The sequence below is a fragment of the Bos indicus x Bos taurus genome, chromosome 4 (assembly GCF_003369695.1).
Source record: "Bos indicus x Bos taurus breed Angus x Brahman F1 hybrid chromosome 4, Bos_hybrid_MaternalHap_v2.0, whole genome shotgun sequence".
Taxonomy (NCBI): Eukaryota; Metazoa; Chordata; class Mammalia; order Artiodactyla; family Bovidae; genus Bos; species Bos indicus x Bos taurus.
In genome coordinates, this window is record NC_040079.1 from 83,262,080 (window position 1) to 83,279,407 (window position 17,328).

The 17,328-nt window shown below is 35.2% G+C and overlaps 1 protein-coding gene across 2 annotated transcripts in view; it reads right to left on the bottom strand.

Moving 5' to 3' along the window:
* Positions 1–17,328, bottom strand: part of SEMA3A (semaphorin 3A) — a 549,604-nt gene that overhangs the window by 172,785 nt on the left and 359,491 nt on the right. For both annotated transcript variants that reach the window (XM_027539841.1, XM_027539840.1), the window contains exons 4-5: positions 11,194–11,351; positions 2,771–2,833 (exon numbers count right to left, since the gene is read on the bottom strand). In XM_027539841.1, coding sequence (XP_027395642.1) covers positions 2,771–2,833; positions 11,194–11,351 — 221 coding nt within the window. The remainder of the gene's footprint in view (positions 1–2,770; positions 2,834–11,193; positions 11,352–17,328) is intronic.

A 17,328-nucleotide genomic window follows, 5' to 3' on the forward strand; every position in this document is an offset into this window, starting at 1 on the left:
AGTTGGTGATGGACAGGGAGGCCTGGCGTGCTGTGATTCATGGGGTCCTGAAGAGTTAGACACGACTGAGCGACTGAACTGAACTGAACCGAATAATAGTTAATATTTGTATCATGCATTACAGACTAGGTAATAATTTCATTTGTGATTGAGTCTTACAAAAATGTTATGAGTGGGTTATTATTATGTCCACACCAAGATCCCCTAGAGGAGAAAACGGCAACCCACTCCAGTATTCTTTGCCAGAAAAATCCTATGGACAGAGTCTCTGGGCAGGCTGCAGTCCTTGGGGTCACAAAATTGGACATGACTGAGTGACTGAGCACACACACAAAGACACCCTTAAAAAGACCGGAACATGTAAGATATTTCTTTCAATTTCTAATGTTCATTATCTGTGTGTTAATGCAGAACTTCAAATCCATATATGCCACACAACACCAAAAACATCAGCAGAGACACAAAATTTTTTATCTCAGCTTTGAGTAGTGTACTCAAAATGTTTCAAAATTTTTGAATGAGAACATTTTGAATGAATACTCTGAATCATTATATTTCCTGATTAAGAAAATGGTGCTAATGATAGCCATTTGGTAAATTTATTATTAAAAAACTACATATAAAATACTATTTAAATTATCATAGTGCTTGGCAAAGGAGGGATTCTCAATAATTTTAAGTGCCTATGTCTTTGCCTGTTATATTTTAATAGAAAGAGAAAAAAATGTGTTTTTAAAAGTGACAACTGTATACAGGTAAAGCCTCCATTTCTCTCCATTCTTAGTTATTATTACATTGCAATCTTTCAAATTTGTTAGTGTTAAATATAGCATTTTGATAAATATTTACTTATTCAGTCATATATTTTGCCCACACTTATGCAGTAGTATAAATAATTTTCACAAAAACCATTTAACTCATAATTGCAAAATATGTACTGTCCCATTTAACGGATAAAATACTATAAATCCACTCCACCAGTTAAGGTGCTTGCTCAAGTAAAATTAATGAGTCAGTGGGAATCAACGTAAAATTCTCGGCTTTTTTGAAGTCTTATTTAATTTTTCAACTTACTCCTTTTCAATCACCCTAAACTATGTATTAATTTAGGATAGTATAAAGTTTGATAGAACAGAATTTTTGTCTACTTTCACGTAATCGGAAAAATGTTTATGCTTCTGAAGGTGTAATATGAGTTACAATCTTTATATTTAAAATGAATTTTTTTTTTTTGGAGGTGGGTAAAGTAGAAAAGGATAGTTTTATTGCTTTGCCAGGCAAAGAAGGACACAGTGCGCACCTGTCTCAAAAAACTATGTGTCCCTAAACTTAAATTTTTAAGGATAAATTTCCCATGTTTGCTCATATGTCTTAATCATAGGCAGAAGATGCCTGTGCTCTGTGCACCTCCATCTGTTTTCACTGGTAGCAACACTGCTGCCATCCTTTCCCATGAACTCAGATTTCACTTCAAATCATTCTAAATACATACATCGTAGGCAGCTGCTACCAATCAATCAGATTGTCCCTCGAAAATATCTATCTACCTATCTATCTACATACATACATATATACATACATACATACAAGTTGATTTATGACTTAATGCACTTAGGATAAATTTCTTCTAAATGCTAATCCAGAGACAAAACATTTAAACTTATTTCCTTTTGTTTTGGATCCAAAAATACCTGATAAAACATAAAAAAAAAATCATATTTAAAATTCTGAATTTATTTTAAAGCATTGATTTAAATGATTATAACTGCCTTTCATGATCTGTGCAGATACATGGCTATGCTTCAAACCTGTGACTCGCTGACAAAGCTTACCTCAGGAAAAATGGCCTCTACCTATTGCTACTAAGTCGCTGCAGTCGTGTCCGACTCTGTGCGACCCCATAGACAGCAGCCCACCAGGCTCCCCCGTCCCTGGGATTCTCCAGGCAAGAACACTGGAGTGGGTTGCCATTTCCTTCTCCAATGCGTGAAAGTGAAGTCGCTCAGCCGTGTCCAACTCTTAGCGACCTCATGGACTGTAGCCCACCAGGCTCCTCCATCCACGGGATTTTCCAGGCAAGAGTACTGGAGTGGGGTGCCATTGCCTTCTCCACCTATTAATCATTGTAGGGATTGCTTACCGTTCATTTCATCTTTTGTCCGGAGTACCAAAGACAATGTCTATTACATAGTCATTTCTCAATTCATATTTCCTTAAGGAATGAGTACATGAAATATAGGAAGTAAGGAGGAAAGGAAAGATGAAAGTTCATAGGGAGAAAGGAGAAGAGAAGCATAAGGCAGAAAGGAAAGCAGGGGAGAGAAAAGAAAGAAAAGAAATAGAATGAAATGGAAAGAAGGTGTAATTTAATCACAGTGACTCAGAAGAAGAAAAATTTCAATTATTCAAAAGGAATTAAGAAGAATTAACATCGAAAACCAATCTGTACAAATAAGTTGTTTCACTGGCTATAAGTATATATGCTAAAAAATGCATTTTGTTAATTACCTTTTGCATATATAAATCATCAAAAGGAACACATTTTTGCTTTATTAGATATATTGTCAATTTTACCCACTTGCTTTGCATTAAACTTTCAATGTTTTACATAAAAATGTCAAAATATTCAAAATTATGTATCATTAATTTGTTTTGAAAGAGTGATTAAGTCCACAAAGCATGATGTTTCATATAAAAATGAGCAAAAATGATGCTAGAATAATAAATTCCTTATGCAATTACTAAAATAACTTACTAGATTGATACTTACCAGAATATCTTTTCCAGCCCACTTGCATTCATCTCTTCTGGTGTAAGATACTGGCCACACAATCTAAGGGCAGAAAAGAAACATTATTTTCTGCCAATTAAGTTTTCTAAGAGATCCAACATTACAGTCTGTTAGATCAAGTAGGGCAACTGAGACAAAGAAAGTTCCAGAAAGCATTATTGGCAAGAGACTTTGAGTGTAGACTTTAAAGTGGCATTAGATAATTAGCATGAACTTGAGTCATATACTCTCTACCTGTTAGGTTTTGCTGTATAAACAAAATTTGAGCAACACAGAAATTTATGTAGTCAATAGATCTAAACAGTGTGTGATGGAAAGAACTGTAAGATAGTTTGGGAGTGGAAGATCTTCTTGAGACCACATGAGAATCTAGTGAAGAGAGACAGAAACAGGCACAGAATGCAGCTTGCATTCTTTTCAATGAATCAGTTTTTATCATAAAATAGTGATATTGATTTTGAAATTTAAACATCAGGTGCTCTGGATCCATTTCCATAAGTCAGATCTCAGCATGACATTCTTGAATGAGCAACTGATAGGGTTAGAGAAATCCACTTTAGAAAGGAATCTTTCTTCTCTTTTTTTTTGAAAGGAAAATGGGTGAACAGTAGCACTGCATACGTTCAAGAGATAAAGGAGGAAATGAGGAAACAGATACTCTTAAAAAAAAAAAAAAATCACCCACCTCACTGTGGGTAAAACTCAGATTGAGTAATAACTTTGCATTTTCATCCCTAATATTTGGTCATCATCTTTCCAAAGTTTCCTGTATGATTTGAATACAGGGACACTGGTAGGTAAATCAATTCAACTCTTGGCTTAAAGGATTGTAGATGCATTTCCCTCAATAATATTAATTAAAATATCCTCATCTAAAGTTTAACATAAACTTTTTCAGTTCCCCTGAACAATTTCAATGACTCCTATCTTTTTGGGCATAGCAATTTTAATTTTTTTAAACTCCTCTTTCTTGTCTGGTAACAACAGTTAATTTCAGGGGGAAAAAAGTCATATGTAAAAGAAAATTTCAGAGATGATGGCAGTTAGTCATTCATGTATGCTAGAAAGCTTTTAGTCTCAAAATGAATGATTATCATTCATTTGGGAACCTCTAGATAATTCAATATAAATGGTCATAAACTTAAGCAAAGGCTGTGATAATCTAGGGAATAAAGGCAAAGTGCAATGCATTTATAAATAAGAATTTAGGACTTATTGAAATAAATTATGTTGACATGGCAAGTGGATTTCAGGTCCATGTCACAATGAAAAACTCTAAAGATTTTTTTATATGTATTTATTTTTTACCATTTAAAGCACTTAATTTATGTAATCCTTTCATTTTGATATACTTTTCATGTATGTCTGTGTATGTAAAATACTATAATATAATTTGCATCATAAGTTTTATTTTTCACAAAGGAATTTCATAAATTTTTTACAAAGGAAGAATACAGTCACCATGATTTTAATTAACAAGCCTTACATTCTTACAATTAACATTACTCTGATTCTTGAATAAGGGCTTGCACCTCCAGTCAACAGGCTCCACAGCCCTGTCTTCTCACTGAATATGGAAAAGCCAAGTGAGCTATTCTTCCTTAAAAGTTAACAATGGAGGAAGATCAAATACAAATTTTCTCTGGAACACAGAGATAATAAATAGCAGAGCTAAGATTTGACTTTCATATTCAGCTTTTCAGACAGATTGTGCAAAAATCATGTATTATTAAAATAGATACCTTTTTTAATTCAAAAAGGCAGGTTGTTTTCTTGCAGTTTCCTGGTTTTTCATAGATGTCATTGACACAACATAGGACTCGTTTTTAGATTTCTCTCTTACGTCATTATTAACAAAAAAGTAATCATGCTAACATTCATGCTAAATTTTCTTATAATTTAGAGGGGTGTATTCAGTTCAGTTCAGTTCAGTCACTAAGTCATGTCCGACTCTTTGCAACCCCATGGACTGCAGCATGCCAGGCTTCTCTGTACATCACCAACTCCTGGAGCTTGCTCAAATTCATGTCCATCGAGACGGTGATGCCATCCAACCATCTCATCCTCTGTCATCCCATTCTCCTCCTGCTTTCAATCTCTCCCAGCATCAGAGTCTTTTCCAATGAGTCAGTGCTTCACATCAGGTGGCCAAAGTATTGGAATTTCAGCTTCAGCATCAGTCCTTCCAATGAATATTCAGGATGGATTTCCTTTAGGACTGACTGGTTGGATCTCCTTACAGTCCAAGGGACTCTCAAGAGTCTTTTCCAACAGCATATTTCAAAAGCATCAATTCTTCCGCACTCAGCTTTCTTTATGGTTCAATTCTCACATCCATACATGACTACTGGAAAATCCATAGCTTTGACTAGACATACATTTGTTGGAAAAGTAAGGTCTCTGCTTTTTAATATGCTGTCTAGGTTGGTCAAAGCTTTTCTTCCAAGGAGTAAGTGTCTTTTAATGTCATGGCTGCGGTTACCATCTGCAGTGATTTTGGAAACCAGAAAAATAAAGTCAGCCACTGTTTCCCCATCTATTTGCCATGAAGTGATGGTATCGTTTGCCATGATCTTAGTTTTTTTAATTTTGAGTTTTAAGCCAGCTTTTTCACTCTCCTCTTTTACTTTCTTCAAGAGGCTCTTTAGTTCTTCATCCCTTTCTGCATAAGGGTGGTGTCATCAGCATTCAGAGGTTATTGATATTTCTCCCAGCAATCTTGATTCCAGCTTGTGCTGTATACAGCCTGGCATTTCACATGATGCACTCTGCGTATATGTTAAATAAGCAGGGTGACAATATGATGCAGCCTTGACATACTCCTCTCCCAATTTGGAACCAGTTTGTTTTTCCATGTCTGGTTCTAACTATTGTTTCTTGACCTGCATACAGATTTCTCAGGAGGCAGGTCAGGTGGTCTGGTATTCCCATCTCTTGAATAATTTTTTCACAGTTTTTGTGATTCACACAGTCAAAGGCTTTGGGATAGTCAGTAAAGTAGTAGATGTTTTTCTGGAACTCTTGTGCTTTTTCTATGATCCAACAGATGTTACCAATTTGATCTCTGGTTCCTGTGTCTTTTCTAAATCCACCTTCAACATCTGGAATTTCACAGTTCACATACTGTTCAAGCCTGGCTTGGAGAATTTTGAGCAGTACTTTGCTAGCATGTGAGATGAGTGCAATTGTGTGGTAGTTTGAGCATTCTTTGGCATTGCCTTTCTTTGGGTTTGGAATGAAAACTGACCTTTTCCAGTCCTATGGCCACTGCTGAGTTTTCCAAATTTGCTGGCATATTGAGTGCAGCACTTTCACAGCATCATCTTTCAGGATTTGAAATAGCTCAACTGGAATTCCATCACCTCCACTAGCTTTGTTTGTAGTGATGCTTTCTAAGGCCCACTTGACGTTACATTCCAGGTTGTCTGGCTCTAGGTGAGTGATCATACCATCATGGTTATCTGGGTCATTAAGATCTTTTTTGCCTATTTCTTCTGGGTATTCATGCCTCCTCTTCTTAATCTCTTCTGTTTCTGTTAGGTGCTTACTGTTTCTGTACTTTATTGTGCCCATCTTTGCATGACACGTTCCCCTGTTATCTCTAGTTTTTTTGAAGGGATCTCTAGTCTTTCATATTCTATTGCTTTCCTATATTTCTTTCCTTTAATCACTGAGGAAGGCTTTCTTATCTCTCCTTGCTATTCTTTGGAACTCTGCATTCAGATGGGTATATCTTTCCTTTTCTTGTTTGCCTTTAGCTTCTCCTCTTTTCTCAGTTATTTGTAAGGCCTTCTCAGAAAGCCATTTTAACTTTCTGCATTTCTTTTTCTTGAGGATGGTCTTGTCACTGCCTCCTGTACAATGTCATGAACCTCTGTCCATTGTTCTTTAGACACTCTATCAGACCTAATCCCTTGAATCTATTTGTTACTTCCACTGTATAATCACAAGAGATTTGATTTAGCTCAAATGAAACATTTGCTTTTCCTGTGCTTTTCACTTTTTCATCAATTTAAGCCCAGATTTTGCAATAAGGAGTTCATGGTCTGAGCCACAGTCAGCTTCTAGTCTTGTTTTTGCTGACTGTATTGAGCTTCTCTAATTTAGCTGCAAAGAATATAATCTGATTTTGGTATTGACAATCTGGTGATGTCCATTTGTAGAGTCGTCCCTTGTGTGGTTGGAAGAGGGTGTTTGTTATGAGCAGTGCATGCTCTTGACAAAACTCTGTTAGCCTTTTCCCTGCCTCATTTTGTACTCCAACACCAATTTGCCTGTTACTCCAGGTATCTCTTGACTTCCTACTTTTGCATTCCCGAGGGGTGTGTAGTCTCAACTTATTACAGACCAGGGTGAACAAAAATGGCTTAAATATCTAACATGAAAAATAAATAAATAAATTCTGGTGTAGAAAGTGCTCTTTTGGAAAGCAATATAATGAGAATAACTATAAGTTAATAGAGCAAATATATAAATTGTCTTTTTAATAGCATTTATTTCCATGAAGGATAATTCCTAACTTTTGGTTAGATTTATTAACCTGTTGATATTTTCTTTTCCTTGCTCTACAATTTCTCATTAATTTAATTGTTGTTTAGTCTCTAAGTCATGCCCAGGTCTTTTCGTGAACTAATGGATAGTATCCCAGGAGGCTCCTCTGCCCTTGGAATATCCCAGGCAAGAATTATAGAGTTGACATTTCCTTCTCCTGGGGGTGTTCCCAACTCAGGGATTGATCCTGTGTCTTCTGTGTTGGCAGGTAGTTTCTTTTCCACTGAGCCACCAGGGAAGCCCATTAATTAATCTCATTAATAGTGCTTATATTTCTTACCCTCATATTCAAAGTGCTTCATGATCATATTTGACTTTCCCTTCTTTATGTTTCTACACATTTATCCATGGTAGCTCCTCTTACTCATTATTGAATAAGCATTTTCACCTTAAAGAGATGTAAGCCTTTATCAAGGCCAAATACGTTTTTTATGGTCCATCTAAACCTGAGTGCAGATGGTGATTGCAGCCATGAATTAAAAGACGCTTATTTCTTGGAAGGAAAGTTATGACCAACCTAGACAGCATATTCAAAAGCAGAGACATTACTTTGCCAACAAAGGTCCGTCTAGTCAAGGCTATGGTTTTTCCTGTGGTCATGTATGGATGTGAGAGTTGGACTGTGAAGAAGGCTGAGCGCCGAAGAATTGATGCTTTTGAACTGTGGTGTTGGAGAAGACTCCTGAGAGTCCCTTGGACTGAAAGGAGATCCAACCAGTCCATCCTAATGGAAATCAGTCCTGGGTGTTCTTTGGAAGGAATGATGCTAAAGCTGAAACTCCAATTTTTTGGCCACCTCATGTGAAGAATTGACTCATTGGAAAAGACTCTGATGCTGGGAGGGATTGGGGGCAGGAGGAGAAGGGGACGATAGAGGATGAGATGACTGGATGGCATCACCGACTCGATGGACGTGAGTTTGAGTGAACTCCGGGAGTTGGTGATGAACAGGGAGGCATGGAGTGCTGCAGTTCATGGGGTCACAAAGAGTCGGACATGACTGAGCGACTGAACTAAACTGAAACCTGAGACTGTGTTTTTCTCTCTAACAAGGGTTGGCCTAATATTCACCTTAAATTCATACATCTCAAGTTTAATATTATCTTGTAAGTGCCTCAAGAATTATTTGTACCCCCTACAGATTTTATACTGAGTTTATTTTATACAGATTTTATTCCTAAGTAGAGGTTTAGGAAAAAAGTTATTGAATAACATTATACATAGGTTAAAAGAGCATTAATAGACAAATATAAACAAGCAAAAGTAAATCCTTAAGAAAACTGTATTTATCTTATAAACAGTGTGACAATTAAATATTTTTGAAACTGATGTTTAAAATTAGAAATATGTCTCATATTACAGAATAATGATTTGAATCAAGAGTAGGAGCTATAGTAAGAAGACTATGATATTGGGCAAGTCACCGAACTTTTACTGAATCCATTTTTCAGCAAATATTTGCTATAAATGATATATCCCAGGCATAAAAATGTCTCCAGGATTTTTCTCAATTGTAGAATAGTAAATTGTTTTACATGACAATTTAGTGCTTTTCAATATTAGAACTTAATGTATATATATATCAAATTAAGAATATTCCTTCAGAAGAAACACAATCAATACATTAAACATATTTTGAAGTGACACCTGCTCATATATTGTCTATGTAGATATATATCACATATATTTATATTGATATATATGGATTTTATAGAATTATGAAAATTCTATAAACATTTAAAATGTGAACTGTATAGTCTCTTATTACTAAAATATGTAGTCTTCGTAATCATCTTAGATTTTCCTTCATTTTATAAAGAGTGGTTTTCTTTCACTAAAGCAACAAAAACCTGCTTATTTTGTGACCTTTACAAAAGATGTAAAGTATTTTTATCATTTCAGAAAAACAAATGGATAACTCATTTCTTTAGATAATAGATAACTTTAGGGATATTGCTATCATCTGAGGAGGCTTCAAAATCAAATAGACTGATATATATATATATATATAATATATATATAAATATATATATATAAAGGAAATAGACTGAAGAAATCAAGGTGATTATTAAATGCCATATTTTAATTTCAAAATATATCAGTAAGGGCACTGCTGTTTTATGACTGTATGTCAAAAATCAAATTTCTTAATTCACAGTCAGAATTTTAGGGTTTGGGTAACAGAATAAAAGTTATAGGTTTACTGGTATACTCTATTAGAAATAAATCAGCCCTGAAATTAAATCTTTAGTGTATCGTAGGCAACATTCTGCAAACAGAACAAAAGCTTTTTACAATTCTGTTATTTTTAAAAACTTATTGTCCAGTTCATTACAGTTTATAAGAAGTTGAGACACACCACTTTAAAACCCTCAGTATTAAGAAGTAAAACTATGTATGATACTTAGGTGTATAAATACATGTATAAGTGCTGAAGTGTATGTACCCTAAAGGGGCTTCGCTGGTGGCTCACCAGTGAATAATCCACCTGCCAATGCAGGAGATGTGGGTTGGATCCTTCGGTCAGGAAGATATCCTGACCCAGAAAGAAATGACAACCCACTCTAATATTCTTGTCTGGAAAAATCCCATGAACAGAGCAGCCTGGTGGGCTATAGTCCATGGGGTCACAAAAGAGTAGGATAGGACTTAGCCACTAAAGAACAACAGCAATGCACCCTAAAAGGCCTTCCTAGGTGGGTTAGTGGCAAAGACTCCACCTGCCAAAACAGGAGACTCAGGAGATAAGAGGTTGATTGCTGGGTCAGGTCAGGAAGATGCCCTGGAGTAGAAAATGACAACTCACTCCAATATTCTTGCCTGGAAAATTCCATGGACAGAGGAGCCTGGCGGGCTGCAGTCCATGGGGTCACAAAGAGTCAGACGCGACTGAGTGACTAAGCATACATGCACGCATGCATCCTAAAAAGCATGTCACATTTGCACTCTTGGGAAAGCTTGGAAAAAGATCTCTGTTTCTCAGAAAATTTAGACTGGAAATACTAACTGAAAAAATAAATGTTTGACTCAGAATACAGCATATAGACTCAGTAGCACAATTTCCATTAATTTGTCATCCCATGTTTATTTTCCAACCTATATAGTGTATTAGTTAAATAAGTAATAAATACCAAAATATTAATAATACTTTTTATAATGTGTATTAAAAACTGATAAAGACTAGCATCTAAATGACCACATTTGCAAAAATTGAACACTGAAAACCAATCTCCCAGATCAAGGTTTGGCAAACTTTTTGTTTAAAGGGCCAGATAGTAAATATTCCAGGCTTTCTGATCCAGATGATTTCTATCACAGCTACTCAGCTCTGACATTGTAGAATAAAAGCAGACAGGGACAATATGTAAATGAATTAAGAGTAACTGTGTTCCATTAATAATAAACTTTACAAACATGAGTGACACATCAGATGTATATAATGATTGATGAAGTTTGCATTTTTTGGCAATATAGACAGATGCATAAATTATATATAAATATATATACACATATACCTAGTATATGAAATCAATTATTATACATTTCTAAAATGGTTTAGGTATTTAATTGTATGCAGGAAAAATGATACCACTGTAGAAAAATAAGCTAAAGTTAGCATTTCTTATAATGATCACCGAAAATACTACAATTTCCTTCTCGATGATTTTTATGGTTTACTATATATATTGATTTATAAAAGTCAAATCAGTGCTTTAATTTTATGTGTCTGAAAAGACAAAATATTAATTTGAATAAGTTTTTCAGTTGTCACATAATTAAATAGCTAGAAAATTCTGTATAACTTAAATTGTTTCACTAAAATTATAGTCCATATATCAGAATAAAGGTACCTTTTGAAAATCCTTGATATTAACCAGGTTGAATGAAAATATATGATCCTTTGCTCCAACATACAGTCTACTCCGTTCCTCATCCAAAAGGAAGGTATGGTAACTGGAGCTGTTGGCCAACCCATTGAAAGTAATCACATTGTTGGATTCCAACATTTCTGCAAGGTAACAAAGCAAGACATTGAGCGTTAATGTGAGGTTCGGTATGAGTACAGACGATTGGCATATGGTAATCTGGCTACTGCCTGCTGTGTTATCAATCAGTGGTTATTCTTTGTGATAGTAAAACTTCACAGGACTCTTTACCTTTCAATGAAATGGAAGTTGTGCTCCCATTAGTGTGCTGATTTCATGTTCAAGATAACATACTCCTACAGAACAAGGGAGAGAAATACCTTGTCCAAATGATTGGTCTGGTGGAATCTCCTTGCATGTGGCAATAAATTAGAATGGTCAGTTTGTATTAAAACATCTTTAACTCTATTAAAATTTGTTTAAGTGGTTTTCATCTGCTCCAAGTCATTGCTAGAAGGATAAGCTTAAGGGCCAACAGAGCAGAGGTACTGTGGGGAAAACAATCTCGTAGACCATTAAAGGTCTCTCTTTAATAAAGAATTTCAGTATGCCTTTTTGATAATTAAATCACTAATTTTGTAATATTTTGTAACTGGCATGTGGATGAGTTATTTTTTTTATGAAAACATTGAGTTAAATTAATTTGCTATGTGATCCCAATTTTTCAGTTTATTGATTTCCAATTTACTTTTGCTGTGAACAGGCAAATACTGAACCTTCAGATACCTTAAGAAAAATATTTTCAAATAGAAAGAACAGTAAATTGTCTTTGCACTAGAAAGGTAATTGCTGATCATCACCAAAAAGGTTTCCTTTATCTGTTTCAACTGAAATTTTATATATAGTGTTTATATAAATACACCCACCACCACCACTCCTGCTGCCACCACCACCACCACAGTCCCCAAATACAAATGTTGGGGACTCTTCGAAATGTGTTTTGAATCAGTGATTCTGATTTTTATCACGCATGCATAGTAGAAATTTTCATCAGCACCCATAAAATGTAGAATGTGCCTTCCAAGGAATGAAAGCAGAAATGAAGACCTTTCCTCTGTCCCAGACCTACCCCAGGACACTAGTCACTCAATAATCTGCCTTGTTTTATCTTTTTACTTCCTTTTCCATCTCATCAAAAGAATATTTTAATAGAGAACAAAGTTCAAAATTCTTAACTTGGCATCAAAATTCAGATAAACACCATTTGAGTTTAAACCCCACCTCAGTACTCTTTCTCATGCCCACCACAGGGCAGGAAAACACACTCCATAGTCATCCACTTATTAGCCTTTCCTGACATTGTTCCTGACACCTACAACTATATGCTACCTAGAGAAAAGAGCATCACTCTTCCAAGCTAGTTCAGATGAAACCCCTAACAGATTCACACAGAATTAATTTCTTTGTAATATTTTCCTTTAATTACTTATAGCCTGCATCACAGTGTCAATTATTACCATCATTCATATAAATGAATTACATACCAGAATTAATAAGAAAACATATAGTTAATAGCTTATTATCCACAAATCACATGGTTTCTTTTATATAGTACTGGGTCAATACATATTAAATGGAATGTCTATCTATATCTACCTACCTAACTACCCATCTTGCATGCAAAACTGTAATAATTGTTAATAAATTGTTAAAAGATGCTTTTCAAATTTCTTCATGAGAAACAGTACACTACTGGTTTATCTTATTTCGTCCTCAACTTATGACCAAAAAAAAAAAAAAGGAAGGAAAGAAGAATAGAAGGCAGGAGGAAAAGAAGAAACAGATCAAGGGAAAGAGACTCATTCATGTGAGGCATATCTGAAATAAATGAGTGCTATTAGTCTCCAAAGAGAAAGAACAAAGAATCCACCACGCAGTACATGAATGTAAATATAAGTCAGTATAAGACAGAAATTTCAGGCACTCCGAGCTGTGTGAGGATGGAAAGACCTATACCAGAGACATGGCTGTATCACTGGATATGCTCATGTACTAATTGACTATATACAGAGCTCTGTTTATCAAACAGAATAGATGACCTTCACTCTTCTTTCCAATTCTAATCTCTAATTCTATCCTAACACCAGAGAGACCAAACTACAGGTAGCTAGGCAAACTGAAAAAAGTTTGAAAAGCCTGCTGAGTCTAAATCAAGACAATTACATAGATATTAATCATCAAGAGGGTCATTTAAGAGATGGATTGATTTTAATTGGACACGCATAGAAACCATGTAAGAGACCTCTAAACATGAAGTGGAAAAGCAGCGGGAAGACAACTAATATAGCTATAGAATATGGAGTCATAGCTATAGGTGAAAACATAAGCACGGCCACAGTACTTACAGGGTGTGTAAACTTAGATGAGTTCTTTTCATTACTTAGGCCTCAGGGTTTAGAAAAAAGGGGTTAATAATAAATCTTCCAAGAGTTATTACAAAGGTGAAATTAAATAATTCTTCTTGACTACAAGTAGGAAATCAGGGAAGATGGAGCTGACTGAAAGAAGTACTTTTCCACTATCTCATCAAGTGTACTAATTTGTTAGTGTCAGTAATTGTGTATGGTTAAGGAATAAAAAAGAAGAGCAGTAACTCCTTGGTTTACTTTGGTTTTTGTTTGCCAATTTCTGTATGTTGGCTGCACTTTATTTATTTTTTTTTTGATTTTTTTTCTAATTTTATTTTATTTTTAAACTTTACATAATTGTATTAGTTTTGCCAAATATCAAAATGAATCCACCACAGGTATACATGGGATGGGGCACACATGTATACCTGTGGCTGCACTTTAAATAATAAAAATAATGACTTTCTATATCATTTATTGTTGTTGTTCAGTCACTCTGTCATGTCTGAATCTTTGTGACCCCATGGACTCCCACACGGCAGGCTTCCCTGTCCTTCACCAGCTCCCAGAGATTGTTCAAACTTAAGTCTATTGAGGCGGTGATGCCATCCAATCATCTCATTCTCTGTTGTCCCCTTCTCTTCCTGCCTTCGATCTTTCCCAGCATCAGGGTCTTTTCTAATGAGTCAGCTCTTCACACCAGCTGACTGGAAAGTACTGGATTACTAGAGCTACAACTTCAGCATCAGTCCTTCCAATGAATACTCAGGATTGATTTCCTTTACGATTGACTGGTTTGATCTTCTTGCAGTCCAAGGGACTCTCAAGAGTCTTGTCAAACACCACAGTTCAAAAGCATCAATTCTCCGGCGCTCAGCCTTCTTTATGGTCCAATTCTCACATCCATACGTGACTACTGGAAAAACCATAGCTTTGACTATATGGACTTTTGTTGGCAAAGTAATATCTCTGCTTTTTAACATGCTATCTAGCTTTCTCATAGATTTTCTTCCAAGGAGCAAGTATCTTTTAATTTCATGACTGTAGTCACCATCTGCAGTGATTTTAGAGCCCAAGAAAATACAAGCTCTCACTCTTTGCCTTGTTTTCCCATCTATTTGAGATGAAATGAGGGACCAGAAGCCATGATTGTAGTTTTTTGAATGTTGAGTTTTAAGCCAACTTTTTCACTCTCTTCTCTCACTTTCTTCAAGAGGTTCTTTAATTCTTCTTTGCTTTCTGCCATAAGGACAGTGTCATTTGCATTTCTGAGGTTATTGATATTTCTCCCAGCAATCTTGATTGCAGCTTGTGCTTCATGCAGCCCAGCATTTCACATGATGTACTCTGCATATAAGTTAAATAAGCAAGATGACAATATACAGCCTTGAAGTACTCCTTTCCCATGTTGGAACCAGTTGATTGTTTCATGACTGGTTCTAACTGTTGCTTCTTGACTTGCATACAGGTTTCTCTGGAGTCAGATAAAGTGGTCTGGTATTCCCATGTCTTGAAGAATTTTCCACTGTTTGTTGTGATCCACAGTTAAAGGATTTGTATAGTCCATGTAGCAGATGTTTTTATGGAAATCTCTTGGTTTTTCTATAATCCAGTCAATGTTGGCAATTTGACCTCTGGTTCCTCTGCCTTTTCTAAATCCAGCTTGAACATCTGGGAGTTCTCAGTTCATGTACTGTTGAAGCCTGGCTTGAAGAATCTTGAGAATCACTTTGCCAGTGTATGAAATGAGTGCAATTGTGTGGTAGTTTAAACATTCTTTGGCATTGCCTTTCTTTGAGATTGGAATGAAAACTGACCTTTTCCAGTCCTCAGGCCACTGCTAGTTTTCAGTATTTGCTGGCATATTGAATGCAGCACTTTCACAGCATCATCTTTTAGGATTTGAAATAGTTCAGCTGGAATTCCATCATCTCCACTAGCTTTGCTCATAGTGATGCTTCTTAAGGCCCATTTGACTTTACAATCCAGGATGTTGGCTCTAGGTGACTGATCACACCATCATGGTTATCTGCATCATTAAGGGTTTTTTTTTTTTTGGTATAGTTCTGTATATTCTTGCCACCTCTTCTTAATATCTTCTGCTTCTGTTAGGTTTATACTTTTTTTTGTCCTTCATTTTTCCCATCTTTGTATGAAATGTTCCCTCAGTATTTCTAATTTTCTGGAAGAGATCTCTAGTCTTTCACATCCTGTTCTTTTCCTATATTTCTTTGCATTGTTGACTTAGCAAGGCTTTCTTATCTCTCCTTGCTATTCTTTTGAACTCTCCATTCAGATGGGTATATCTTTCCTTTTCTCCTTTACCTTTAGTTTTGCTTCTTTTCTCAGCTATTTGTAAGGCCTCCTCAGACAACCATTTTGCCGTCTTACATTTCTTTTCCTTGGGAGTAGTTTTGATCATTGCCTCCTGTACAATGTTATGAACTCCATTCACAGTTCTTCAGGTACTCTGTCTATCAGATCTAAGCCCTTGAATCTATTTGTCTCTTCTACTATATTATCGTAAGGAATTGGATTTAGGTAATACCTGAATGGCGTAGTGTTTTTCCCTACTTTCTTCAATTTAAGTCTGAATTTGGCAATACCATAATTCCAAATAATGAAAATATTCATACAACTGAAAAATGTTACATGTTGAATTTTATAAATTAAGCTTAGGGAGAATTAGTGGTTTCTATGCACTGACAACTTAAGAGAAAAGACTTTAGTCATTTATGTGTGAAATCACTCTGTAAACAAACTACACTTAAAAAATGTTTCTGCTGGATCATTTCATTAAACAAAAAGACAATATTCTCCTGGAGTACAGGTTGGCAGCTGTTTTACATTCTTTGAAGGTACTTAATTTTGCCTCATCATTTCTTTTGCTGCTAATTCCTTACACGTTCCTGTGTATCAGGGATTTTATCCATCACTTCATAACAGAGAAGAATCTTTCTGAGACCTTCTTGGCATTGAGCCAGGGCAAATTCTGGATTGCTTAGATTATCTCACCTCTTCTCAGGGTAAAAAAAATCTAGGTTAAAATTAGAGACTCTTTCCTTAAGTCTATATTTCACATTTTAAAACAGTCTGTTCTCATTTATGGTTTTTAAATTATAAGCTTATGATTTTATTTTTTATATATGTTGACATATTAAGTTGCAGTTGATTTTAACTTCAATTTTGACTTTACTCTTTTAGAATCAAAGAACTTTAGATGTTTCTTTTCAGCCACTTTAATGTACATTTTACCATTATACAAACTAGCTTTGAAATTAATATACAGTAATATGAGACATTTAATACCCTACTATGTTCTTACATCTTGCCTATGTTCACATTTCGTCAACAACAGCTATTCATTATAGAAAAACATAAATTTCTATAGAATCAACTTGACTTCGGTGAATCCTAGTAGACAAAGCATATAAAGGCACTAATTCATCTTGGGTACAATTCAATTTTTCCCTCATTTAAACATTATTTTACCTTCTACGTGCCATGTCGACCATAAAGAAAAGCAAATGCAGGACTGTAATCAAAAGTGCTATTTCAGACAAGCACTTTTAATAAACTATGTATTCTTATATTTTTAAGATAATTAAGAAAACATTCTGTTTATTCCAGATTCAACAAATGACTTAGTGTTTATATGCTTTGTTTAACGACAAATGAAAGGTAAACTGGTCATAAAACTATAAGCAAATAG